This window comes from Meleagris gallopavo, chromosome 14 (assembly GCF_905368555.1).
Source record: "Meleagris gallopavo chromosome 14, MGAL_WU_HG_1.1, whole genome shotgun sequence".
Taxonomy (NCBI): domain Eukaryota; kingdom Metazoa; phylum Chordata; class Aves; order Galliformes; family Phasianidae; genus Meleagris; species Meleagris gallopavo.
Genome location: NC_139417.1, coordinates 4,751,756 through 4,779,689, shown reverse-complemented (window position 1 = coordinate 4,779,689; position 27,934 = coordinate 4,751,756). Strand labels below are relative to the sequence as shown.

The window sequence follows — 27,934 nt, the reverse complement described above, 5'->3', positions numbered from 1 at the left end:
GTTTTGGTCTTGTTTTACAAAGGATACTTGACCTTTTCCTGTCACTGTGAGGATAACAGAGATACTTCCTGGTACTGATTAAAATATCTGGAATTGAATTGCAGCACTTTTAAAAAAGATGTTACTGTTACATTTAAGTACAACCTTTGTTGTTTAATGACTTCTTTCTAAATTCGGTTTTCTAAAGAGACAGTTAGGAAGAGGATGCCATTCTTTCCCTGTTACACTGTTGGAGAGTGCATAGATGCTTGCCTCTTGATTGCTGTATTGATGAACTGTTAATGGAGAAGTATCTGCCTGTCCCCTGAAACTCTGTGGCAGAGTTGGATTCTTAAACTGGAACATTCCTTGAGTATTGTTTTCAGTATCTCCACATAGTATATTATTCTCTTACAGATAAAGCCCTAAGAAATGAAGGTTTAAGACTTACTTGAAAAGAAATGTGGCTCTTTCTAACACGTCACCCTTTCATTTTATGTGCCTTTTTCTCAGATACTGTCTTCCATTGAATTGCTGCAACATTCTTTACCCAAAATCAACCGGAGCGCTTCCGAACCATCTCTGCACCGCGCATCCCATACAGAGGACATAAATTCTTGCACGTTAACATCCACAAGACTGCCTGTTTTTTAGGATTGTGCTCCCCTTCCCTTAATCTCTCCAGTGACGGGAAAGGAACAGAAGTAACAGAAGTTGTGCTTTTAATGCCTCGGTGTACAGGATCAGTGACCAGCAGGATCATCCGCATCCCCATTTAAGAACAAGCTGCTAAGGATGTTTGCAGTTCTTACCTGCAGGGACACAGCTCCACATTGCCTTTTTCTACAGTTTCTTCTACTGGGATAGTTAACAGACTACAAATCAAGAGATCTATTACTATTTTTTTAATAGATGCACTTGAGCCTTATTTTTCCCACACACAGAAGAGATGGATGTTTCTTTGGCAGTGTTTCTGGGTTGATTTGAATCTGCTGATAAACTGGTATTTTTTACAGCAGGGATGACCTGCCTTGGCATTTGAGGAAAGAAAGATGATGCGTTCTGGTGCTCTCTGATTTGCCCCATGCCGCTTCACGTCAGGGGAGTTTTGCTGGAAATGGGTATCTGCAAACAAGACTGAGGGAAGAAGAAAAAAACTTTCTGGAAATCAGCTCCTGCCTAAGAGCTTTCATCAAGCCAATGAAATAAGTTAAAATGCTAATTCAACACAAAATAGTTTTGCAATAGTTTTGCACGTAGAAGAAAAACTCTTGCAAAGGAATGGAGTATATTCTAAACTGTACTGCTCAGAGAAGGAAGCTAGCCAGTCTTGCTATGGTCATCTTCGGTAACTTAAGCGGCTTATTTTGGTACTATGGACTTGTTTCTTGCAGCCCAATGAGGTGGAAAGTGCAGAAAGACAGGCTTTTGTGGCTGATAAAAGGCTAATTAACAGTATCAGTATACTTCTGCAGAATGAGCATAGTTTTCATCCCATCTGAAGCTGTCGTCCAAGAGATGCACTATCAAGAGGAAACTGAGCATATACAGTTTTTCTTGCTGATTTGGGTTTTAATTTTGTTTTTATTGCTCCTGAGAAAATGCATTTATTGTAAGCCAAGGTTCCTCTGATTATCTTATTTTAATAAAATAAATTAAATTTTAGGTTTAAGATTCAATATCATCATTTAATGTAGTAATTCATATTTTGACACACACATTTACATCTGAAAAGTTCAGGAAATAACATTCTGAATAATTTTTAGGATAAATATTAACTGTACCAGTAAAAATAGATAAAATACTAGATGTGACAATCTTTCAGCAGCATCTACTAGATTACATACATACACTGATAAACTCATCAGGTGAGTTACCTGCACCACTTCTCTGCATTGTATCTTCCGGGAGCCTGTGTGTTTTCCCCTAGGTATTTCCCTTAGGTGTTTTCTCTTGGTCAAATCAGGCAGCAGGTGACAAGAAATAGGTGGTCTGATGTAAGAATTACTTTTTGAATTAGTATTCTGTTCAGGAAGAGGAGAATTTAAAATACATAAGCCAGGAATGTACTGGTTAAATAGCTTGACTGTCCTTAGAACATCACCCAGGGATTAGTATTTCACCCTTATAACTGAGCATGACCCTAAAATGTGCATTTGGCATTGGTGGAAACAGTGCTGTCTACAGATCAGCACGCTTTTCAGTAGTGTTCTTGTTATTTTAATTGCAGCCCTTTCTCTCTCATTTTACCTTCATTTTACTTAGTGTTGCAAAAGAAGGAAGCATGAAAAAAAGGAAGGAGGAGGAGAGACAGTCCCTGGAGGTGTTCAAGAAAGAGGCAGATGTGGCACTGCGGGACGTGGTTAGTGGGCAATATTGGTCTCTTCCAACTTTCATGGTGCTATGATTCTATGAAAAGTTGCTCTTAGTTTAGCATTGAACTCCCAGAAGGAACCTAATGGTTCATTCTTATTTAACAGCACGTTCTCTCTCTCTGGAAAACACTTTCACTTTTTTAATAATAGCAAGAGGATTATTTTGATCAGTATTTGATGTCAATCTAGAGTTTGAAATGAAGAATGTAAAAGGTCCGAGTCTGTCTTACTGCTTTCACATTAAAACTTCTCTTCATGTAACTGCTAGGCAGCATTGAAAAACAAGTTACCTTACCTTTTGTACATCAGATTTTTGTTTCCTGCTTGCTTTTCTTGGAGCAAAGTAACAGGAATGCCCTGTCTAAGGAACAGAATATTCTCTCCACTTACGTTAAAAAAATAGTATTTCATTGGTGAAAATATTTATCTGAAAAAAGTATAGGAACAGCTAAAAAAAAGCTTCAGTGGGGAGGCTAAGGGGTGTAAGTACATATTTTTTAGTAGAAAGTATGCAAGGAAGAGCGTTCATCTTACAGAACTGCATCTCTCAGCTGTACTTACCTTCCTTCACCTTTTTTAATGAGGGATGAAGACTTGCACTGCAATATCATTTACTAGATTAAGCCCATCACTTGAGCCTTGAAACGCCAGTTTTAAAAAGAAGTTGAGCAGTAAGTGGTTATAGATATTTACAAGCTAAGGACTGACTTCAGAGTAAGCATTGTTAAAAATTAATTTTAGTGTTGAAATAATCATGAAAACATCACTACATTTCCTAGATCATAACAAAGGGCAGAACTTGCACATTCACTCTTGGGAACCTGTTACCCAGCAGAGATGTAAGTTGTCTAAAAAACCAGAGGGACAAGGGGTATTTTACACAAATGCCTCTAAATACACTTTGCTTCGCAACAATTTTTGCCATCTCAATGATCAAGCTTTCTCAAATGCCTGAGTCTTAAAACAGGTGAGCAACCTTACAGTGATAGGCAGTTTGTTCATAAAGGTAGCAGAAGTAATGGCCCTGTGCTTGACTTTTAAGATGCACATTGCACTTGCATGGAAAAAAATCTTTGCTTGCACTGAAATACCCAGCAGCTAGTTCAGTTGTTTCTAGACCAAAGTTTAACTGCAGAGTTGATACGAATGACTCAGCAGAAGTAACTTCTTACAAATTGCACAATCATACCATGAATCGCTTTGGCTACAAGTATATTTAAAACAGAACTTAAAATGATTCTCAAAGCTTCAGCAGCTCAAATACAAACTAAAATTTAAAGAAAGAATTCACTAACATTTCAGTTGGCTCAGAAAACGTGCTTTAATACCTGACCTCCTGGACCTTGAACAGTGCTTCCTTCTAATGAGAACAAGGTCCTGCAAGTAGGCACCTGGAACTTCACCTGCCCTTTAAATAACATAACTGCCAGCTGGGGCTATGAGATACCTGAAAGTAGGGCTGTCCTGGGAATACATTACAGAAGGATGTGTTCTGTTTGCTAGAAAGACATGGCAGTGGAAAAGCCCTAAGTATCTGCTGAACCCACAGGTAGGGTAAGCAGTGGTCATTGTTTCTTTTTTGACTGAAATGATTTAACATAGTACAGATGCAAGCTGTACGATCACTGATAGAGGGGGATCAGAATGTTATTTAGTTACCTCATGTAATTTTTGCTTCATTTAACCTGAATGAAGGTTTCCCTTTGAATTAAATACACGAACAAAAAATTATCTATTACTGTTTCAATTAGTATTGAAAGTTACTTACTTCTTACGCAGTGTCCAGTACCAACTTGTGCTGCAAGTATCATTTACCTGTGCATTTTGACTCCAGTACTGGAACTACAGCTCTGCCTGAAGGTAACAAATTGCATGTGCAGGTGCTGTAGGAAACTAGGAGACCTTTCCTGCAACTATGCACTTCATTTTTTAAGAACAGTGGTAGGAACCTGATTTGTACTGTCTCTGACAGCCTGGCAGTGCCCCATTACTGAAGCACTCACTGTAAGAATACACAGCATTACTCACAACTCTAGATACTTGGAGGTATAATGTATTAGTACTTTCTTTTTTAAGAAAGGAAAAGCTACACGGATCATTATTCCTAGTGTGTTTCTGCAGATATACATTTAGTTAATTTAGGGGGAAATAAGCACCCTAAACAGATACAGCAACAGTTTTCAACACCTTATGCTTTAAAAGGCAAGAGAGCAGCTGCATGTAACACTACCATTCAATTTACAAGACAGCGTATGTTAGGCCAAAGAGGAAGAGAACCCTCTTGGAATCAAGGGATTTTTTTCCATGCAATCAATTTAACTTTTTAAATATAATTTAGTACTTTTGTTGCCATACAACAACTATCTGAAAACTTCACCAGGACTGCACAAGTAGACCACAGGGCACATTCAGTCATTCCAGCTGCGCTGTAAGAAGTAAAACCACTGCTAAATAAATAGCTAGATTGCTACAGAAGAAAGCACATTCGCTTGCCTTTATTGAGAAGTAGCAGAATCCTCCTCAGCCCCAGAAAGGTGCATGAAAAGTTCTCCAAGTTCTGTTACTTGATCATCTGTGCTGGTCACAGTCCTACTTTCTCTGTCTTCAATAAAGTCCCACAGACGAACGGAATTGAAGAACTGCAACAGAAGAAAATCTGATTTAGCTTGGCACAGGTCGATTAGAAGGTTTTTTTTTCCGTTATCAGTCATCTTTCCTCATTTAATAAAAAAAGTTGAGACTGAAAAATTGATATTTATTAATAGTAGCAGCAGTATTTGCTGAGATTGTAAGCCAAGTTGTAACTCTATTGTTACAACATAAGTAATAGTTCATGTCTAACTGGGCTGTAGTAATGAGCTCTAAGTACTGTTAAACTAGAAGGCCTGTCTCAACCATTCCAGATGCTGGCTGAAGCTACAATGAGACTTTGAGAAGGCTTTAACCATTTTAGCTGTGAATAGGACCAGTGAGGTCTAGGAAAGCAATACTCATTTTTAATACCACTGCAAGTGGAAGCTTTAACTGTAGAATCTCCTTGAAAAAAGATCTGCAATGAGAAGCACTGGTAAAAAGAAGATGAAATCTTGCTATTAAATGAAAGGTGCCTTCTCTTCCAAACAAACATCTGCCTCAAGGAAAGCTGAGGATACTTAACTTTTCTGAGGCCACACATTGTATGAAAGTACTTCAAGTAGTGCGCTTTATGTTCAAGAAGTGTTTTCAATTACAACTGACTGTAATATTTCCTTACCCGCACGGTTCCCTCAGAGCTGAGCTGTTTCCTTGGTTTCTCAGGCTCAGCTCGTGTCCCATCTGGATAGGCATGAAGGTAAAGACACTTTCCTCCAAATGGACAAGTTCCTTTCCCTTGTTCAAAGTATTTGCAGGGTTTTTTCCTAATTCAATGAGAAAAAAAGTTGTTGCCTTCAGCTAGTGAGGAAGCAGATCTCTTTGTACTATTACCACTGCAGTTGCTAGTACCATTAACATACCGAGAGTTCTGGTCTCCTACTGGTAACAGTTAAAATAGATTGGAAAGAAATCTAAGAGTGGACAAAGAAATACATAAAAGAGCATCATCATAAGTTTTAAAATATATAATCTTAAGACACTGAAATTGAATGATGTTCAAAGAATGCCACCTATCCAGCACAGTGCATTTCTATCACAGTGAACAAACCCACTGCTATTTTTGTAGCATTCCTCCCCAGTACATTTATCACTTTGTTTTCATGAATGAGTTGAGTTCCTGTCATCGTTATCTTTGGAAGTCCTGTGATAATAATTCTATTAAGTTTTCATCAGCTTTGCTGTTCTACTAAGTTGCTGGAGCTGTGTAACCACTTTATAGAAAGGGGTTATTGGGGAGGGCGTGGTGTGATGGGTTGTTCTCCAATGAGAAGTATCTGGAAGAAACTACAGAGAAATTGCAATTGAACTTGTAAACAATGTGCAAACAGCAATGAAACTGTTTCCTATAGCCTAAACACAGCCTATACAATAACAAATACATGGAGAAGAAACCACTACAAAAGAAAGAAATACTACCCCAGAGCAGGCAGTGCATTCAAGTGACCTGAAAGTCATAGAGCACTTGTGTTCTAACCTAAGTCAGTCAGGATTTTTCCTCCTGCAGAATGGATTTGTACCATGAGAACCCCTGCTCTTAGACTTCCCTTTAACAAACATATTATTGGCATTTTTTCTATGAAATAACACATTCTGAAGTTAAACTAACTGCCAAGAGATCGTTCATAAAACCCTCCGGTACAGAAATTATAACACTGTGTGTTAGTCTTAGCTGAGCACATAAAGCAAAAGCCTTTTTTGTATTCTCAAAATACAAAACCAAAAGCCAAAACCCAACCTGTAGCAACACAACCTGACACCACTTTTCCAACAAAACAAGTCTACTTACGTAGAATGTGGTCATTTACAAATCACTCAGCCAAGATTTTTAGCACAACTTATTACCCTCAATACAAACTCCTTTAGAATTAAAATATAAAACCACAGTGGCAACATGGTATTGAAAACAAACAGTATCTGAAGCTCCTCAGCTGCCCAAAGAGGTTGTGGAGTCTCCTTCTGAAGATATTCAAAACCCATCTGGATGTCTACCTGTGCAACCTGCAGTAGGGAGCCTGGTTTAGCAGGGGGTTGGACTGATGATCCAAAGATCCCTTCCATCCCCCATAACTGTGTAATTCTGTGAAGCAATTTTACTCAAATATTTTGTCAGACAATGAATATGAAGCAATAATATAAAGCTGGTTTGAACATTTAATGGAGTAGTACTGCATTCAGCAATTCTGAAAGGCTGCTAAGTTGTAAGACAAAACCCCCCTAGAAGAGCTGGTAGGACAGCTATGCACAGATTTAAGTAATACCTTTACCGACTCTATAAGGCAAGTTTTAAAAGTGGGTGCACGTCACAGTTAATCTGTGCACCATTTCACAAAACAGTCATGACTCATTCGTGTCAGGCATAAACATGCTTGTTTCCCTTTAAACAGTGAGCTAAGTAATGGTTCCTCATTGTTCTGTGACAAAGTGACCCTCAGGTTCTCCAGGCAAGCACAGCTTTTTGCAAAGCTGCTGTACCACAATGCTTCTGCAGACCTCCCCAGTGCTCCAATCACCAGGCAAATCTTTATTAGACAATAAAGGGAATGGAGTGATAAAGTATTTTACATTTCCAGTAACTGTTACAAAAGACCTGTGAATTTGTATCTCATATTTCAAGATGCTATGGTAAAAATTAAGTTATCCTTCCTCATTTGATTTCCTCAGTGTGTGACAACCTTCCAGGCAGTTACATCCAACAGAAGGCATGTGTATCTAGCTTTGGCAGGTGAACTGAAATAGCCTCAACATTTCCAAGTATGAGTTCGAGTACCTTCTGAACTATAATTACAACAGACTTTGATAACAGTCACAAAGTTCAGCTAATAAAGAATGGTGTGCTGTTACTAGTGATTAAGAGTTACCTGTACAAAAGTTGTGTACTTCTGTACAGTGGATTACAAAAAGTTTAAAAATAGAGGCATTTTGATTAAGTCTTGGTGAATCTCAAGGACAACGTAAGTAGCATTTTGGCTGATGAACTTACCCCACTCCCTGCTTAAATGCTTCAATCAGCTCATTTTTTTTCTCCTGGTCTTCCACCCAATAAGCGCTGGGAATGACGAACTCCGATATCACACGGCACTCTGGGCAAGACCTGAATGGATTAATACAAAGAAGCAGTGCTTTATTACTTTCTGAAACCAATTCTCAGTGTATCAGCCAGAAACTGCAGGTTCCCGAGTGAAAGGGAGATGGTCTGCCAGGCTGATGCACCAGACAACTTCACAGCACATATGGGCACATTTGTTACTAGCTTCAGCTGAAATAATCCAGCTGACTCATAGAATGACTTGGGCTGGAAGGGACCTCAAAGATCATTTAGTTCCAACCCACTGCCACAGGCAGGGTTGCCAAATGCAGTAAGCCTTGTGCTGCTTTGCATTTATTCCAAGACTTGAACAAAATAAACACACGTTTCCTGAAGGAATGTGGCTAAAGTTCCAGTGCACAGAAATAAAGTACCTGCTAAGCAAGTACTTCAGCTCACATACAAAAGAAAGCCAAACCAGATGCATAACAAAAAGGATTTTCCTTAAGCTTGACCTGCACTCTGCCAGAACTGATGAGTTGTTAATTTAGTGGTTTTATAAAATAGATTTCTTCATTAGGATTTAAGATCAAGAATCAAATATGCACCTTCTGGTGCCTTGAGAAACATTACTACCCCTGCCACGCAAGTCCCATAGAACACCTGGTGTGTTTGAAAAGCACTGCCTGCAGACTAATCCAAGTCCCTCTTTCAGAGGAACTTTGCAAAGATCAGTACACTCACTATTATGAATAAATACAAAAAATACATTTGAGGAATTTGTTTTAGTATCTACTCCATCACAAACCTGGTTCCAGAGCACTGTTTCCATATGAAAGCCACAGTCCCTGCTGCAGGCACAGTATCTCAGTACCTGTCCGTCAGAAGCTTTGCTCCAACAGAGCTTACACTGCACTGAGATAACTTTCACTTCAAGGCAACTATTAAGGGAAGTTTTGCAGAAGAGTTTACTTTGGCAGAGGAATGAAAATATTTCCTACCTCTCCCTCAGCGTGCTTGTAACTTGGAAGAGCTTTCAAAGAGATTCTAAAAAAGGAAACTACCCTAATTGGTTGTTTAAAATTCTAAGGAGGAGTTTGTTTGGAATACACTTTACACATCTACAAGACAAAGGAATTTACTCAGATACAGACGTGCAATTAATGGGAGATCTAGCTTGAGTAAGCTATAGTTTACAAGAAAATGCAGTAATTAAGCACATGCACAGAAAGGAAAGAGTCACTGCTTGTGCAATCGAGTTCCTGTGAATGAAGCAGAGGCATGAGTTAACTCAGTATTCTGCAGTCCACATTTGCACTTTGCCCCATTGTCAATGCAACGACAGAGACTTAAGTTACAAAGGGCCAATATGCTGGACTGTAGCACATAAGTACTGTTAACAAAGGATAGCTGAAGCATCCTACCTGGCCTTGAAGGTAATACTGTACAAATTTCTAGCACTTGGACCAAGATTTTCTAAGCTCGTATTTTACTAATGCTGTGCTAATATTTACAACTACGAGATCTTTTATGACCGCATTTATTTCTCTATCAAGTCAAAGTACAGCAGAATGTCCACCCCACTGACACAGGTCACAAAGACAACAGGCTGGTTAACATGAACTTACTTTATGATTGGATTCTCAAACTGCTTGGCACACCTCCACTGCCGGATGCAGGACAAACAGTACGTGTGATTGCAGTTGGAGAGGATCCCAAACCTCCTCTCTGAGGCTGATGGCTTTTCATACACCACTTCCATGCAGATGCTGCACACTTTGTCCTGACTTGCCTGAAAGGCAAAAGCCTTCTCCATCTCATGCTCAAACGTTGCCATGCACATCTGTCACAGGAGAGATATCATTGGTTATTGTAGTTTATATACTGTTATATACTGGACCATTCTTTGTAAAACCAAAGTGTCTACAACAAGGATCCATTACAGGAAAAACACGATACACTAATTAAGAGTTCCTACTATCCTTCATCATCATCATCATCATCTAATTGTAAGAACTTTAAGGATGCTCACAGTTTTCCATTCTCCCATGTTCTATGCAGCTTTGTAGGTATCAAAAGTAGAGCTGTCTAAGCACTTAATTTACACCTGTCTGCATCTGTTGCAGAACAGCAGTTAGGCAAGGCAGTGCTTCAAATATCCCTAAGTCCCATCTAATTCAGAGTCCAGTATGGATGCTGCACTCAGGATGTTACTCTGTTTATCAATAAGGCTTCAGTCATCAGGCACTAAGCTTTATTCTAGATAAGGAATTGGTGTCTTACTATAGGCTTCCTACAGCATTTCTCACACCGTACTCAGTGATGTATCATTTGCTTTTACAGCACTACAAGCTGAGCTGGTGGTTACTCCCCAGAGCTTTACCTCTTCTTTCTGACGTTCTCAGGACTTGACAAGTTATACATATTTACCAGACTTTAAATAATAATAATTTTTAAAAAAACAGAGAGTAATTCCACATTAACAGCAGCACTTTCACTACTGCACCTTTCCATCCAACAGATGTCTCTGCCTCCAGAGCTGAGCACCTGGCAGCAGTGGTGACAGCATACTGTGCCAGACGTCAGACTCCTGGGACAAGAGAACCACATGGCATGTTTGGAGCTACGTGCTGAGATCACATAACATGAGATTCTGATGGTAATCTGGATTCCACTCCTGGCACTGGAGAGACTTCTGATCCAGTAACCGCTAAAACTTCTGGTCATTCTCCTCCTCAGCCTCGAAAACTCCTGTTCCTGACCAGCCTGAAACAAACCCAGTGGCCAAGCATAGTGAAGAACAGCCTCTTACAGCCATCTTTACCCAAGCAATTCCTCATCCACTCTCCCTAGCCTTCCTAGTTAGAGATCAACTCCAAAATCTTCACACTCTACTCAGGGTGTCCCCATCTTACACTGCCCTGGAAGCGGCCACACACAAGCAGGGATACCTGAAGCAGTGATCCAGCAGACAGGCAGGGCAATTGCTCTGAACTCACCACAGGCTATGGTCCCTCTCACATACAAGGGACCACTACAACCTCCTGTCAGCTACAAAAGACATCTTCCTAAAAGAGTTCTAGGGTATCTGGGGAGAAGGCAAGTTTCCCATAAGAAAGGGGAAAGAAAAAAAAAAAGAAGTTGCTGTAAAATGCTGTCAGCATCAATGTTACCACTGAGGTCCCGGATGCTTGTCATTCTACAGATAGATAAACCACAGGCTATTCCACAAAACACACCTTTGGATTTTTAAAAACAAACAAACCAAATGTACTACTAAGCACACACATCCCATAGATTTCATGTTAACATTACCATCTCATGAGCCTTCCTCTGTTCTTGGTCAAAAGGGTGAAGCACTTGCAGCCCACATATTTCACACACGTCCCCGTGCAGGTAAAGGCAGCGGTCCCCGAAGTGGCACGCTCCTGCTGCAGCGTAAGGACACAGCTGCTCTCCATCACCAAAGGAACTTCCAGCTACTGGATCTTCCAGCCCACTGCAAATAGCTTCCAAATATGAATGGGGCTTCATTTCCACATTATCGTTTTTGTCACTGCAACACACCACATCATTCGTGGCACTGGCTTTTTCCTTCTCCTCATTCAAGCCACACAGATCTTAAGAAAGAAAAATGTAATATTAACAATTCAACACACAGCACAAAGCCTACATAAGAAGCTCCCTATACTTTCTTTTCAATGACTGCCAGTTTTTTGCTTTTAAAATGTCTCCTAAATAAAATCTCAGCCTTAAGCCTCTTTCACTCCTACGTTACAATTCTCACAAACCATTTGTTGAAAAGATCAGTTTCAAGGTCTCTTCAGCTGCTCTCCATTTTACAAACATGGTAAAAAATACCTCATGCAGCACATGGATGTAACTGGCCCGCTCAGTGTGACAGAGAGAATATGTAGGAACAGCACCAGCAACAGGGCTCAGTGCTCTGCCCCACAGCCTCAGGCAGAGGGATGGATGTCTTTGTGCTTGTGCTTCTGAGCACTGCCACCATCCTCCACTCAGCAATCATTTCAAATACCCTCTCACTGAGAACAAAATGCAGAAAAAGATCTGATGGGTAAGAATACCAACCAAGAAACCCACCCCAAACCAAAAACATCTTTCAGGACACACCAGGTTAAAAGCCAGTCAGTTAAACACTGTCATTAAAAGGTACCAACAGGCATAAACGTTTAGAGGAAAAGGGCCTCACAAGATAAGGAAGATCTCTAGCACCTCTTTCCCTCTGTCCTTGAAACTGAAGTTAAAAAAATGTGAAAAACGACCCAACTCCTATCAGAGCCAGAGGACAACATCAAGGATAAGCACAGCAGCCTTCTACTCACTTCTGTCCCTGAGAACAAGTGTTTTCTTCTCCCGTTTGCCACTCTCACGCAGCTTGCTCTTGGTTGCAGGTGCGCTGTGCTCTGGTGCAGGGCGAGGGCTGAGCAGCGTTGCTGATGCCATGGGAGGAGGCACAGGAGCTGCTGCACCCCCTGAGGCAGGGAGCCTGACATGGTCGTACCTGTGAGAAACAGAGTAAGCGCTGGAAAAGCTCAGCTCAGGGCACAGTAGAGGGACAGCTAATTCGAATGTATTTATTTATGGAAAGGGATGTTTTAACAAGTTGTCTGAAATGCTCAGTCTCTTTCAAAGCCAGACTGAAAGGCTTCTCAGCCTCAGCAAATGGATGCCTCTGAAGGCACGTCAAGATTATCCCCTGTAGAGAGGCCCACCACAGCTGAAAGAACATCATTCACGTGCATGTTAGATCAGGTCTTCGTCATCCTCACACAAAGAGCTTTGTTGACATTTTTCTGAGAAGCCAAATTAAAAAGACGCTCAATAAGGACTGACGTGATCTCGTTCTCCCTGTCCAAGCAGGACACGGGACTTCCTGCTCCCATACCATCATGATGTCGTGTTTGCGCACAGGACAGAAAAGGTTCTGAATGACTATGGAAACACGCTCTCAGCAGTAGAACAGAAGCAGCCAGTACAGTACAGAGGTTTCTCTAGTAAAGCCATAGACATCACCAGCTCATATGCATTCTAGGGCCTTCAGCTGTCCCAACACTGCTCTAGCAGCAGATTAGCACTTTTCAGCTGCCATCAGCTGCTCCATACAATGCTAATTCCATTTGAGCAGCTTATAAGCTGCAGAGTTCACTGAAGTGCAGCTGGATGCAGGACTGACACCACTGGCAAAGCCCAGGGAAGGAACACAATGCAGGAATTGCAGCCACACAACACCCTGACACCTCTGGCTGCTGGTGAGCGCACAGAGACAGGACTCCATCTGCCAACAGCACGGCTCTGGGAAGAAGCCCCAGCTCTGCAGCACACTGCTGATGGCACAGAACATTCCCTAGCACACAGCAGTTACCAGAACACCAGAGTTTTAACCCAAACACTGAAGCAAAAGGCACGGAAACACTGCCCACAAAGCTGAGGGGAACACAAAGAAAACCTGCTTCACTTTAAGGCAGAACCACGAGTCCTCCAACCTCAGCACTGGGATGTGCAGGAACACAGCTGTGAGCTGCACCCTGCAAAGCAGGGCAGCACTGCACAGCACGGTCACTGCCGTGTCTTGTGCAGCCCACAGCCAGCCTTGCGGCCTGGTGCTGCCTCCTGGGAAGCCGCACAGCCGGCGTTCTGCATTTAGTGCCCAGCTCTCCTCACATGAAGAGAACCGGGTGAGAGCACATGAACCCTGACGCCTCGTTTCCACAGGATAAGATAAGGCCCAGTCAAACAGTAACATCGCACCACGTACGCTGGCTTCAGGAGGGGGAGAAAAGCTCGCTGCCGATGTATTATTCTTTTTCGCCGCTCAAATACCTCATCTCTCCCCGAACTTCGAGTCCCCCCGGCTCCTCACAACGCACGGCACCGGCTCTCACCTGCAGCGGGCTCCATAGGCGCACTGCCCCTTCTGGTAGTACTTGCAGACGGTGGAGGACTTGCTGCTGGACAGGTCGTGCGAGAACAGACACTTGCTTCCCTCACGGCACACTCCCTGCACGTAGTACCTGCGGAGAAGCACCCGGCCCGGAAATGAATTCTCTCTAGAGGCGCCTTCCCGCGCGCGGCGCGCCGCCCCGGACTCCTGCGAGGCGCGGCGGTTCCGCGGGAGGCGCTCCCGGGTCACCTCGCCGACCCGGGGCCACCGCCACCCCCTCCCCGGCGCGAGCGGTGGGCGCTCACCTGCACGTCACCTGCTTGGTGCTCATCCTCGCCCCGCTCCGGCCTCCCCGCCCGGCCGGCTCCGCGCGCCGCACGCCCGGGTTCCGCTCCGCCGCGGGGAAGGGGCGGGGCCGACACGGACACAATTACCCGACGCGCAGCACCACCGAGTCGCGGCTCGGCGGACTAGAGCGCCGCTCCGCCATGGAGACGGCCGCCATCCTGCGCGTGCGGCACTGCGGCGCCGCCATCTTCTGCCGCCGCGCACCCCCGCTCTGCCCCGCCTGCGGCCGCCCCCTGCGCCACGCCGGGCTGCGCGCAGCCCCCGTGCGCCTTCCCTGCCCCTTCAGCGACGGGCACCGGCGGCCCCACACCTTCCTGCTGCGGCCCTCCGCCGGCAGCTTCCTGGGGTACGGAGCACGGTACGGGCGTTACGCGGGCGGGGGGGCCGCCCAGGGGAATTAGAGGTGCCGGATCTGGAATGGAAGCCCTCCGTGGGAGCCGAGCGCTCCGCCTGTTCCATCCCCGCCCGTGGGACACCGAGGAGAAGTAGCCCCCGTTCCCAGACACCGCGGCGGTTCTGACGGGACGAGCGCGGCTCACGCCTCACAGGCTCTGTTTTTGTTTCAGAGAATACGACGGGAACTCTGATCTCCACGTCGGAATATCCAGCGCTCAGGGTAAAACGCATTTCATAGCTGGCTGACGGCATACCGCCCAGCTCCAGCACGGCAGCTCTGCCGGAGCACGGCGCAAACGCGGGCTGAGCAGCACGCAGTTACTGCCTGCACAGCACCACAGGTCAAACCCCCGCATCCACTTGGTTATCTTGCCTTGCAGAAGCCAGCACGTTGAGTGAGTCAAAGCCATATGCCACTCTTCTCCCAGTTCCACCTCACTGCATAGAATGGAAGTGACAGGTGACCTGTATTCATGACAAAGAAATAAAAGCGAGGCAGCAAAAAGTTCAGGAGAGCTCGGATCAAACAGTTATTGCTAATTCTGAAGTCATCCCTAATTAAAACAAACAAACACTGTGTTAACAGTCAATACAGGTTCTCAGAGTACAGCAGCCCATCAAACAGCCATCTCCAACGAGATACTGCAGTAACAAAAAGCCTGGTTTGGAGGCTTCAAAAAGAAACCTGGCAGACCTGAAGTTGTTTTCCTTATCAAAAGATCTGAAATACCTTGTAAAAAAATGAGAGCAGTTCTTTGATACAAGTAAACACTGCACTTTCTACTCTAGTTCTAGAAGGTCTCTGAAGGGAAGCTGGGGTCTAAAAGGGTGGCATTAATAATAGCAGCTCACTTAAAAACACACATTTTCTCCAGTACTACTTGTCAACCTGTTGCTCTTTATTTTCAGGAGTGGTGTATAATTACAATGAAGAGGGCATTCACAGAGATGCAACCGGATGGGAGCAGTGCATTAGTGTCCCACTAGTACAGCCAGATATGTTTGAGCTTCTTCAGCAGTGGGATCACCTCCTAGAGGAATTTTCTATGGGAGAGGACTGGCTTCCTCATAGGTATGTAGCTGAAAAGGTGAATGCAATAGGAGTAGTTAGGATGATTTATTAGGCTATTCTGTTTTGGATCCTTCAGCTCCTTCGAACACATTATTAATAACAAACCAGTCTAAACTTTTCCAGATTGTTTTGAAGCTCAGTGATCTCGCTAAACAAACAATGTTTTTAAGTAGGTGAACCATAAAAGAATATATAAGAGAAGTTTTCTTCAGCAACAAAAGAACTTCATGAAAAAGAACACTTCACTGGAACACTACATTTAAAAGTGCACCACTGTGCAAGTGTTTAACTACATGGCTGTAGACATCACAGTATGTGAGAATAAGTAAGTCTAGAGAGGTTTCAGCAATTACAGTATTATAAGGAGATGAAAGAATTTGACCCAGATTGAAAGTGTATATGGAACACGAGCCTATTGGTTTTACAAGCATCTTTGATATTTCTCCAATTCCCAGTGCATTAAAGTTATTACTATAATTAAATTGGTGTCAAGCAATGGTAGAAAGTGAGTAGATGTATGCATCTTTTCTACAAGGTTTTCTTCTGTTTTCCCTGTCAGTCACCTGATAAAGCCACCTAATTTTCCAAAAATAAGACCAGTGACCACTTAAACTGCTGAAAACTGGACTTTAAGATGTTAAATCTTACTGCTTATTTTTCCAGAGGACTGGAACTGCGCTAAACTAATCCTGTAGCTAATTTTAATTTTCTTGTTTACTTTCCATTTAATGTATATAAAATATACATTATATAAGAGTATAAGATATATGAGTATATATATAAGTATAAGAGACCAACAAAGAACTGTGGCTGCAGACACGACTAACAAATTACTGAGATACTAATTTTCTTTGACAAGACAAATACATGCTTTCCAAAAAATCAGGTGGTAACTCGAAAACACAGATGGTAATGAGAAATGTATTATAAAATCTTTTGCATTATAAATACAAATAGGTTCTGTAAACAAAATCATGGAACTGATTTAGTAAAGCACTTTTTGCTCACATTCTGTACAAGTTTCCAGAACATGCTGCAGTGCTCTGCAGTCTCAGCACTGAGCCAAAGTGTTCCCAGCATTTTTGCAATGCAATTTCCAGTTGTTTTGCACTGCATGATGATGATGATGGCCACTCTTGGAAGTTCCTATTTTTTTTTTCCCCCCACAATTATTTTTGTTAAAGTACATACACTAACAAGTTCTTGCTTACTTCATGGGAGCTCATAGGTCACTTCAAATAGCCTTAACAAACCAGGAAAGCTTAGAAGAAAACTGAGAAATCCTGAACTGGGTTGAGAGCTTGCTTTTGATAGCTATAGTCTTCATAACTTGCAAAAAAGCCTTGTAAATTCCCAGAGCTGATGTGCAAGCTTTGCAGAAGATTTCCTGTGACAACACAGACCAGGGAGCCACTGACAGAATGAGACAAGGAATGCCTCACAGGGCTAGAAAGACCAAGGGAAAAGTGACACAGGATGAGGTGATTACAGAAGAAGCTTGAGGATTACGCAGATGGCAGGCAGTTATTCAAGGCCAATTGGAAAAAGCAGCACTGTGTGAAGGAAAGGAGTAAATTACTCAAGTTGTCAGTGGCCAACATGAAGCATTTGGCAGATCTGGAAAGTGTTCTGACATTGAAAAACGCAGGTAAATGTTATATGCTTCTAGCTTAGCATTGTGGGAGAAAAGTGAAGAACATTTTAAATGGCTACTTTTATTTAGTTAGTATTCATCCTTGCACTCTTGGCACTAATGACTGCCAATGGGAGTTTGACTGGTATATTGTATCAACATATCAGTGGCAAAACAGAGTTGAAATTAAGATTGCAAGTTAAAGCCACACTGAATGAAGTGTCAGTGGTGCCATATAAGGTTACCACTGCAGGAAGACGTTTTCAAGATAACACAGAAGAGCAAAGGTTAACAAGGTAAAAACCAAATAAGTATTTTAAAAAAATACTTTGAAGTAATTAGTGTTCTTACTAATGAGATCTTTTTCCTAGGTATGAAGAACATGACCACAACTGCTACACGTATGCACTAGCATTCATTAACAGTGTACTGACTGCACAAGGAAAGCAGCAAATGAGTAAAAGTGAATTTACAGAGAAGTTTGTGATTCCACAGACAAAGAATGCTTCTAAGTATATTACTCTTCACCAGGAATTAACCACTAAAGACTTCTACATTGTACCCCTTCCTGATCAAGAAGAACAGTGCTGAAAATAAGTCGTCCGACTATACATTGTGTTCAGTTGAGACATTTAATATTAGAAATCGTAACGGCTGTATAATTAAGGGTTTTAACATATCAACTGTTGAAATAAGCTCTTTTAAATCATTTTTCCCATCACATGTATGGTTAAAAAAAAAAGAGGAATTTGTGCTTGCATGCTGCTCAAGTCTGTGACAAAGCAAAATCATTTTCCTTTACTTCAGCTACTAGTAAAGCATACAGTATTTATAACAAATCCAGTCTCATTGTCAGGTACATTTCTTTTCCAGTCCTTCTTTATGTTTTACATGTTATTCCTCAAACCACGACAGATCCATAGCATTAAAGGATAGTCGTACAGCATCCTATCTGTAATGAACAGCAGACTCATCTGGATCCATCACAGAGAAAAACATAAAAGCAATTTATGTTTAAAAGAAAAATGCTCCAACAGTACTTCTACCTATTGTACATTACAGACAAGTGGCTGAGGACAAAGTTTTACTGTTCATAATTCTACACACTTCTCTACATATATTCTAGCTTAAGAAAACACATATAGCTTCTGCAAAGTAAATGTAGACCTGAACTAGATTTAAGTCTTGTTTCCTCAACTGTAGAGAAACAATCAAACCACTGTGGTTTGTCCACATCTAGTTTATGATTTTGTAAACACAAACTGCAAATACTACACCATCTTATTTCACTTCTTGCTAATTTCTAGTTCCTAGTTCCTTTAAAAGCATATTCTGAAACACAACACAATAGAGACAACCAGTTTGAAATGCTCAATTCTGCTGCTGCGAAGAGCCCTCCTGCCCAGAAACCTCAAGCAATTCAGAGATCTTTAGCTAAGATTTGTCTTACAAAAATAAATTACAGCACACTATTTCTGAGTATATCAGAATCATACCTCATTTTAAGTTTTGAATTTCAAGTATTGAAATATAAATACATGGCAAAGTATCAGTGTCCTGGTAGAACTATCTGCTATAAAGTATTTGTTGTAATAGTACCAAGGCACAAAGTGCAGTCATCTCTAGTTACAATACAGCACTGTGCCACATAAAGTCGACACACATGCAGATGTTCAGCTTGAAAAAGCAATCACTCTGTTGACATTTCCATTTTACATCTTTCTATTTAAATGACAGGATTTTAGTCAGCATTTATACATACCAACTGAAAATGCTGATAGAAACTGACGATGAGCCATTGTCTCAGGGATCAGGTGAAAAAAAAAAACAACAAAACGTTTATAAAAAGAATTACATTCTTCCTATGATTCAGTTAAAGATCATCTTGCTCACTGCGCTCACGGGAAGACACCCAACGAGTTACAATCAGTTCCTGAAATAAAAAATAATAACTATTATGGAAGTGAAAAGATGAAAACAATCTCAGTGAGATGGTCTTAAGCATTTAGCAGACCAACTTGCATGATTTAATCCCAGCAAATAGATGACTGTAGACACTCCTGAAGTAAGCTGGTCTCTTAGGTGTTTGGCCACCCTGCCCACAGCAGAGGGCAGTACTCAATGATCAAGGTTCCTACCAACCCCAGTCGTGATTCTATGTTTTTCTTCCTTTGTTTTTAAACATTCATAAATCATACGCTCTCCATAGTTAGCCCCTTTCTTTCCCCATGAAAATGTTTCACAGTAGCAGCAACATTCAAATTTAGATAGGAAAACCTAAAGTGTTTAAAGAGGATGTAAAGCATTTCTCGTATCTTAGGGCACAAATAAATCTAGCTATTTTATTGCGGCCATGCATGTAAAAACAAAAGCTGGCTAAAAAGCAAGCAACAATTCAAGAGAATTCTTTTATGGTAGGTTGTTATGCGTCCAGCTGCCCCCAGGCAAAATTAACACAGACAAAGGAAAGAAATTATTACTCACCTGGACCTTAATTCTTTTCAAACATTCTGGCGTGGCCATCTCTTCTTCCGTCATATCAGATGGTTTAATCAAATAGCATAACATAAGTTCCTGTTGGTAAATAAAAAACAATATATTACTTTCAACTGATTTCTTTCTATACAGGTTTTAGATTAATTAGAAATGTAGATACTAAGTTTCCTAGAAGATGTCTTCTGTAAAACAAATTGGAGAAGAGCTGTATAACCTGCATGCCTCATTTCCCTTATCAAAGCAGAATCCTGTGTTGGGTTAAGCTATAATAGTAACACAACAACTGAGCAGCATGATTATGAAAATAACATTATGTATGAGACTATCACAGAAAAAGTTTTCAGAAACTTTCAATTCTACAGTTGAAAACAAAATCCTGGTACACAGAAAGGATTTAAAGACAGAATTGGTAACTGGGAATGAAGTGTCTTTCTACAGTTCTTCACACAACATTTAAAGTTCCTGCAGAGAAGAGAGTTTAATAGATTTCTTCCAGATGTCATGTGGATATTAACTAATGAAACTTGTTTGCCTGCTAGCAACTCGATGTGTTCTTCTGCACACTTGAAGCAGAATTCCCTTTCTAGCCTCATACCCAACTCCATATATTTTGGAACTAAACTGTGTATTTATCATTTCAAAACTATTTTAAAATGAGTAGCTAACACCATTACCTTAGAAGCATTAACAGTTGTTCTGTTCAAACCAGACAAGGACATCCAGCTCAGCGGTCTGCGAAGAGAACCTTCAAAATTGTCATCAACTAATTCAGCAATGACAGAGTAACTGGAAAACAAAGGAGATGGGACAATTCACAGAAAGAAAGTTGTTTTAAAAAGATTGTATAGCTTAAGAATTTGAGCCAAAAAAAAAATCTGTGTTAAACAATAGGCCAGCATGTAGGAAGCAAGCTAAGAAACTTAAGTCTCTTTCCACTGGGCAAGAGGAGAAAAGATCAAATTGCTAACACGCTGACTGGCATTTTCCCTCCCTACTCTCCTGCTGGTGTTTGGAGTTATTCTTTTGTGGATGCCAAGCTGATATTTAAGAACAATTTTCTATTTAGGTGTTAAACATGACTAGCTAAGGAATAAAGATCATTGTCATGATTAATCATTAGCTTGCAGCAGGGGGGTTGAAACTAGATGATCTCTGAGGTCCTTTTCAACCCAGGTCATTCTATGATTCTATGATCATCCCTTAAGAATCATGTGTTTTTCCTTCCAAATTACATAAGTTATCCATACTACATACTTTCAAATCTCAGTATTACTAAATGATGTCCCCAACTGCATTCATCATGACTGCTAAATATGCTCATTTCAAATTTTAATTTGTAATACTTTACTACTGTCACAAGAATACAATAAAACTGTGTTACTTAGTACCTCTGTTAAAAGAGGCACTTTTATATTCCCATATGAACACATCTGACAAAGTATTTTGGGTTAGGAGTATGTGCGTAACCAGTGAAGACACTAAATTAGCATGAGAGAAATTTTCTAATTTGAAATTAAGAAGATAGCCAAAAACATAAGCTTCAAACCTTGCGTGATAGAAGGGAGGGCCCTTTCGATACAGCACTGAAAAGGAAGAGAAACACTCGAGTCAGATGAATCACAGTTACTGCCCGAGTTTAACATCTGGGCCCATAAATACTTACATACGCTTCATAAATTTTAATTACACTAGACAAAACTTCAATACGTCTGAATTTCGCTCAGAATTAAGTTGTCCCAATAAGTGAAGAAGGAGAATAGAGAGACAATTAATATGGGAGCAGCAGGACCAAGGAAATGGCAGGTAAAAATGTAGAAGAGCCAAAAGAATTTAGAAATTGCCATGGGGAAAAAGAGCTTGGAGTTTTTCTGCAACAGATTCATGCTACCATATTTGCAACACAAGTAGAGCTGCTGGAATACAAGGAGAAGGTCACAGTAAGACTGAATTCCTGTTTGAAGCAATCGTCTTCCACAAGTTTTAGGGAGGCCAAAGGCACAAGTTCTTAAATACTGCCACAGTCCCATCATAGATGCATTGAAAGTTCTCTCTTTGTGCTCACATTTCCTGCCTCACCTCTGTCACGAGTTTGCAAGAGATTACTTTCTTTAACTAGAACATACAGCTGGCTGTCAGGCAAAACATGAGTAGCACCTCATTCCAGTAGCAATCATGATTTGCACGTTATCCATTAAAAGCAACAACATTAGTAGCATCAATTTGATAAAGCCACAGCACAAGAACAAGAATCTAGAGGGCAGGGCTGAATCTTTACTAGCCTGAAACTAATCCACGTCATCTGGCACAAGATGAGGCAGCGATATGCTAAACCAGAAACTCGGGCCAAATGAATGATGAACAATCTAATATCTAATGAATAAATCAGGTGATCAATATCAGAACCTTACTGATTTGCATATAGTTCATAGAAAATACCTTTGTTCACACACATCTTCCTGTAACAACAGGCATAACTGGACTGTTTATGCCAGTGTGAGCTGAATGTAGTCCTTGAATTACTTAGCAAGGGACTATGGACACTTCTAATTACTTTTGTATGACAAAAAAATTTCTACCATTAGCAAACAAGCAATCACAAGAGATTCTGTTTTTTGAAGAAAGCTACTCACAGAGATCAGTTCCATACTTCAGCCCAACCTTGGGGACCCAACCCTTGCTGCGGAAGTAATGATACGCCATGTAAGTAGTTTTAAAACTAGGCTTCACTTCGCTGAAAATTTCCCATAGCTTCAAAATAGTTAAGGGCTCCTAAAAGTCATAGATGAAGGCATTAACATGATTCCATTAATATTACAGCACATGCAGAATATTGTGTAGTACAGAGTAAAAGCAAAATATCAGACATCACAGTCTCAACATGATGAAAATGAACTTCAGAGAACAGAATGCAAAAACCCTAAATGTAAGAAAATTGTGAAATGATTAAAAAACCAAGTGGAAGCTACAATCAGTCCCATAAGGCTCTTGTATAAAAAGAACTCTGATAAATTTTAAAATAGAACCACAGGAAGATAAAAAGAGCAATCTGTATATACAATTATGCAAATATATAAGTATTATCCTATTCTTCCTATGCTGTCTTCCCCCATATTCATTGCACCTAAGCTGCAACAAACAACCTTCCTCTACAGGAAGTTCCTGCTTGCCTATATTCTGGCAGCTGTATTTGCCATGATAAACAAAACTTTCAGACTAATATGTTATAAGCAGAAATACTATTACTTGAGAAGTTTTTTCTAACAACTATTCTGCTTGGTATTCCCTTCTTTGGAATTAAGAGCATACAATACTGGTAATATTTGGCAAAAAATTCATATCAAAACAGACCCAAATGAAAGGTATCCCCATCAATCCAATCTCTTACCTCACCATAATAAACAGTTAAGCATCCCAGAGCATACACTAAGAAGAAAGCCTGAAAAACCAAAAAGAATAATTTTTACTGGTATCTATACTCTTCTAGGAGTTCATATTCCAAGCAAGAACAAAGGCTCACATTCATTTTATACAGAAGTCAAGACAGACAAGTTGCTTGGGAGTTTCTTTTGAAGTTTCTATTTACGACCTTCACATTTCAATAGATAGAGTACCACAAATATTATGCACGTGCTGCTGACTCCTGAAGGCACTGCATTAAAGCTGTGAACCATATTAAAACTGTGATTATGTTTAGAAGGAGCACAACAGAAATGGGATTTACATAAGTGAAGAAGGGAGAATCCTATATTTCAGAGACAGGTATTAATATATACTCTATTTGAAACATACCTCTTCCAAGCTGAGTTGTAAATATTCAAAAATCCTAAATGGATTTCTTCTGCAGACTAGTTTTTCCTTCTTGACAAACTACAACGAAAATTTTCTATGTTACTAAGATGTTAAATTGGAAAAAATACCAAATTCTTAAGCTTGCAGTGATTATAGCCATTAAAAAAAAAAAAAAAAGAATGAGCCTTACTTTTTCTTGCTCATGAGCAGAGCCCTCTTCAAGACATAAGCTACCTTCTTCCTCCTCTTGCACAAGCACATATTCTGGAGCACGTTCTCTTGACTTGGCCACGTTGCACGATTCTTGCTCAGGGCCTCCCTTAGCCTTGCAGCCACAATGCACATGAGACCCATGCTTCTGGCAGGACGCTTGGGCTGCCTCTTTCACAACAGCAGGCTGCTGTTCTTCAGTGCCAAGAGCAACCACGGGATCAGTAGCCAGATCTCCTTCTGCAGAGGCTTTCTGGCAGACCTCCTTCTGAGGCTCAGGACTCGAAGTCACCATGTTTCCAGTATCTATTGAAGACTGCCTGGAAAGTTCTGTATTTTCTGTGTTTGGGCCCATTGTGTCGCAGCTATCACCAGTTTGCTCAGCTCCACCCTTTTCCAAAAATGGGAATTCAAGAGGCCTAGTGTAATTCTCAAGAATTTTGGTCACGGAGCAGCTATCAAATCCTTGCTCTTGCAAAGCGCTTTTAGCCCACTGAACACGCTGCTGGTACCTAGAGAACAAGTGAAATAAATGAGAAGTTCCAGGGCTTTTCTCCTCTAATTAACACCTTAAAAACACACATGTAAAGCTTCGTTAATTTCTGTGGTAACAAACACTCTTACAGAATGCTGTGCAAGAACCACACCTTGAGGACTGCTGTGATGCAGTTTGAAGGAGCAGGAACTTGGAGGGAAAAAAAAAAAAAACATTCTCTCACAGAAGCCTTAAATGTGAATTCTCTGCAAAAAAGGATCTCTGGATCAGAGCTTGTGTGATTAAACATTGCAAGCAGGACTCAGTATACAGAGTTCTCACAGATATTATCTATTGCGCAGCCCACTACTGAGAACAGTTATCTTCAACTTATTTTAATTACCTTTGAAACAACAACAGAGTAGAAACATGTGAAAATCTTAAGGAGAAACTGCCTTGAGTTTTAACCAACGACCCCCCCATCTCCTAAGAGGACTAACAGCTGAGAGCTGTAAATATTTCTTCTAATATTTTTCAGTGAGTTACAATAATCCCAGCTGTTAGTTTGTAGCTCTCATTGGAGATAATGTTAATATCCAGTTTAAGACAATCATCTCTCTGTGAAAGTTTCAAGTAGCTGAGTACAGTTGTCCTTAATCAAAGCTGGGCAATTCTAGTACTATATTCCTTATTTCCCAAAACTTTTACCAAGTCAGAGATCAGGTAATGTAGAACAGCAAAAGCAATTAAATGTAAATTCAAAAAACAAACAAATCCCCTCTGAGATCTAACAAAGCTACATAATTCAGTGCTGTACTTTTTGTTACAATAAAGACTCCATCCTCTATGTAGATTTGGAGTTACAGACCACTGCTGAGACAGGTCACCCCAGGTCACCTGCACCAACATCACAACACTTCTAATGCCCATCTGCCTTTACATATTCAGTGCCACACAGCAGTGTTTCTGTGAGCAGTAGCAATGCCAGTACTGCCTGTCTTACCTAAAGTTGAGGGCCCAAGAAGCCAAACTTTTAAGTTTAACTAATTTTTTCTTCTCTCATGATGGAACGAAAGCAAACACAGCAGCTAACATGCCCACTCTATGGTTAGTTCATACGCTATTTAAGTGGAACTAAACAAATATGTGATCCAACGCCCCATTTGGTTACATGCACAAACTAGCAATATTAAGAGAGAATATAGAAGAGAAGTAAATTTTTATGCTACATAAATGCCTAAGAGCTTCTTCAGCCTTAATTCAATAAGGAAATGGGAAGGTTTTACAATAGTCTGTCCCAGAAACCTCTCACTCCCTCTCAGCTGAGGAACAAGATCATTATGCTTGACAGTATGAATTCATTAGCCATACTTAATCTTGACTTTTATTCAGCAGTTAATACAGGTAACCTTACATCAGAAACCATGCTGAGTATCGCCTAACCTATTTCCAGTTTTCTGAATGCAATTTATAAGTGAAATAAAAAGAAACAGAAGTCACCAGCACTGACACAGCCCACAACCTGAAAGCAAGTAAGATAAAACATGAACTAAATTCTCCTGTTTTCTAAAAGAGAATAAAAAAGTAACATAAGCTGACTTACTTTTTTGATGTGATTATAGGCATGTTTAGGTTGGTACCTGTTATTAAGAGAAAATCACACACTGTATCATCAACATAAAAATTTCACGAGATTTTGATCACTGAGATAATTACTCATGCTTTCAATAATCCATGCCATTTTGGTCCTACTTGCATTGGTTGAGGACATGGGAGAACTAGAAATGGCACAGAGGTAACCAAAGGTAAAGCAGCCAGCAGAAGACCAGCTAAACACACCACTTTCCTCCAGCCTTTACAGAGAGGGTTACATAAGGAGACCACAAAATCCAGTGATGTCTATGGGATTTAATTGTTGTGAAAAATATAGATAAAGCATGACAGTCTCTCCTTAATGAACCAAGAGCACACCAGATGTAACTAGCTGTTAGTAGATTAAAAAAATCCACATATCCTTGCCTTGTGATATCATGAATGGTAAGAACTGGGTTTTAAAGCCAAGAAAAGCCTGACAGTTACAGGCAGAAAAGTCCAAGGATGACACCTTTACATAGCAGAGCTCCTGAACAACAACTCAGTGGAACCTAGCAGGATGCATGGAGGGATAACTAACACTTGGTTTTCCTAGGAGTCTCATACTGAGCATTATCACAGACAAGATATGGAAACAGGTTGACCCATAATGCAGCACAACAGACTACTTTGTGTGTAATTTACAGACATATTCAATGAGCGACATCAAAAGTGTTATTAAAACAGTGAAAAGTACAAATGGGCACAGCTTACCTTGCCATTTGGAAACCAGTGAAGGATCAGAAATGCTGTACACTGGTCGACTTCTTGAAAGAATGCCTTTTCCAAAATATCCCTTCAAAGAAAAGGAAAATTCTTCATTTTATCAGCAGACGGAAGAAAACTTACTTCCGAACTACAAAACATTTTCTGCCTTTGCCTGCTGACAAAAATAACCAAAATCCTGCAGCTTTTAATCTTGGCCCAAAGCTTGTTCTTTAACTTCTGGTAACTAATTTAACATTCACACCTCAAAGTTTAATTAAGGGAATGTTGGGTCTTTTTCCTCAGCTTTAAATATTCGTCAGACAACTCCTCTGAAAGCAGAGGCAGAAGAAGCACCTGTGTGTTAACACTGTGACCACACATAAGGCAAACAGAGTAGCTGCACAAGAGTGGGGATGGAGGAGTCAATAAAGGCGTGACACACGGCAGGGCGGGCAGCACCTTGTTGTACAGCCGCTCCACGTCCTCGGGGCTCCTCACCACGACGCTGTTGTTGACCATGTCAGCCCGGCACATCCTGAAATCCCCCCCGCCGGCACCCACAGGGAAAGGCGCCTGGTAGCACTCAAACACCCTTCTTTTCCTTCTCGGGGGACGGAAAGCGGCTTCGGCCATCTCTCTGCAGCACCGCCTCCTGCTAAAAAGCGGAAACCAGACGCACTTGGAGCGATTAACGCTCACACACGTCCGTCCCGGCGCCGCCCCCAGCCGGGACCCGCCAACCCCGCCCGGCCCCGCGCGTTTCGAATAGCACGAGGCGCAGAACGAGCGCAGCCTACAGCACGCGGCTGCCCGAGCGCAAACTACTTTCGGTCACAATCAGGACGAGCTCCCGAGAGCGGGCCCGGCTCGACAGCCGCCCCCCAGTGGAGCCGCTCACACGCACCGCGCCGAGCCCCGCCCGGGGAGCGGCCGTCAGTCACGCCGCCCGAAGGAGGCGGCCCGGCCGGCAGCGCGGCGCCGCACCCTCGGCGACCACCCACGCGGCACCGCCCCGCTCGGCGCCGGCGGTCCCGCCCGGGGTGAGGTATTGTGAACCGGGCGGAGAGCGGAACGCCGAGCCCCGGCCCCGCGGCCACCACCCCTCGAGGCGGCCGCACGCACCCGTCCCCGCCGCAGCAGCAGCAGCAGCAGCACCACGACGCTCCGCCTCCAGGCGTCCGCGCCTGCGCGCGAGCGGTAGTGGCGGCCGCGCGGCCCCGTGCAGCTCGCGGCGCTTGTGGGCGCAGGAGGGCGCTG

At 41.7% G+C, this 27,934-nt stretch overlaps 4 protein-coding genes across 14 annotated transcripts in view; 2 read left to right on the top strand and 2 right to left on the bottom strand.

Annotated features, from left to right (window-relative positions):
- The window catches only part of RAF1 (Raf-1 proto-oncogene, serine/threonine kinase), a 69,745-nt gene extending 68,101 nt beyond the window's left edge, over positions 1-1,644 (top strand). For all 6 annotated transcript variants that reach the window (XM_010718435.4, XM_085235584.1, XM_085235586.1 and 3 more), the window contains one exon: positions 493-1,644. In XM_010718435.4, coding sequence (XP_010716737.1) covers positions 493-633 — 141 coding nt within the window. In that variant the 3' untranslated portion in view covers positions 634-1,644. The remainder of the gene's footprint in view (positions 1-492) is intronic.
- Positions 958-15,546, bottom strand: MKRN2 (makorin ring finger protein 2). 3 transcript variants are annotated; one of them, XR_014886280.1, is made up of 10 exons: positions 15,036-15,546; positions 13,920-14,048; positions 12,360-12,538; positions 11,329-11,633; positions 9,642-9,856; positions 7,969-8,079; positions 5,608-5,752; positions 4,848-4,993; positions 1,857-2,003; positions 958-1,116 (listed from the first exon to the last, which is right to left on the bottom strand). XR_014886280.1 is itself a non-coding variant. In XM_085235589.1 (9 exons), exons 1-8 carry the CDS (start codon positions 14,247-14,249, stop codon positions 4,850-4,852), a joined length of 1,254 nt encoding a protein of 417 aa, XP_085091715.1. In that variant the 5' UTR covers positions 14,250-14,391; the 3' UTR covers positions 958-1,116; positions 4,848-4,849. The 3 variants fall into 3 exon arrangements, 1 of the variants encoding a protein (XP_085091715.1); XR_014886279.1 differs by lacking the exon at positions 15,036-15,546 and adding an exon at positions 14,224-14,391; XM_085235589.1 differs by lacking the exons at positions 1,857-2,003; positions 15,036-15,546 and adding an exon at positions 14,224-14,391.
- On the top strand, positions 14,407-18,206 carry MKRN2OS (MKRN2 opposite strand). 4 transcript variants are annotated; one of them, XM_085235592.1, is made up of 5 exons: positions 14,407-14,612; positions 14,833-14,882; positions 15,043-15,057; positions 15,572-15,734; positions 17,739-18,206. In XM_085235592.1, exons 1-5 carry the CDS (start codon positions 14,407-14,409, stop codon positions 17,956-17,958), a joined length of 654 nt encoding a protein of 217 aa, XP_085091718.1. In that variant the 3' UTR covers positions 17,959-18,206. The 4 variants fall into 4 exon arrangements, with proteins under 4 accessions (XP_085091718.1, XP_085091716.1, XP_085091720.1 ...); XM_085235590.1 differs by having other exon boundaries at positions 14,407-14,624; XM_085235594.1 differs by lacking the exon at positions 15,043-15,057.
- Positions 17,981-27,934, bottom strand: TSEN2 (tRNA splicing endonuclease subunit 2). The gene is made up of 12 exons (XM_085235587.1): positions 27,800-27,934; positions 27,137-27,332; positions 26,684-26,765; positions 25,941-25,977; positions 23,843-24,374; positions 23,653-23,730; positions 23,249-23,299; positions 22,494-22,632; positions 21,410-21,446; positions 20,538-20,649; positions 19,852-19,941; positions 17,981-19,300 (listed from the first exon to the last, which is right to left on the bottom strand). Exons 2-12 carry the CDS (start codon positions 27,308-27,310, stop codon positions 19,241-19,243), a joined length of 1,392 nt encoding a protein of 463 aa, XP_085091713.1. The 5' UTR covers positions 27,311-27,332; positions 27,800-27,934; the 3' UTR covers positions 17,981-19,240.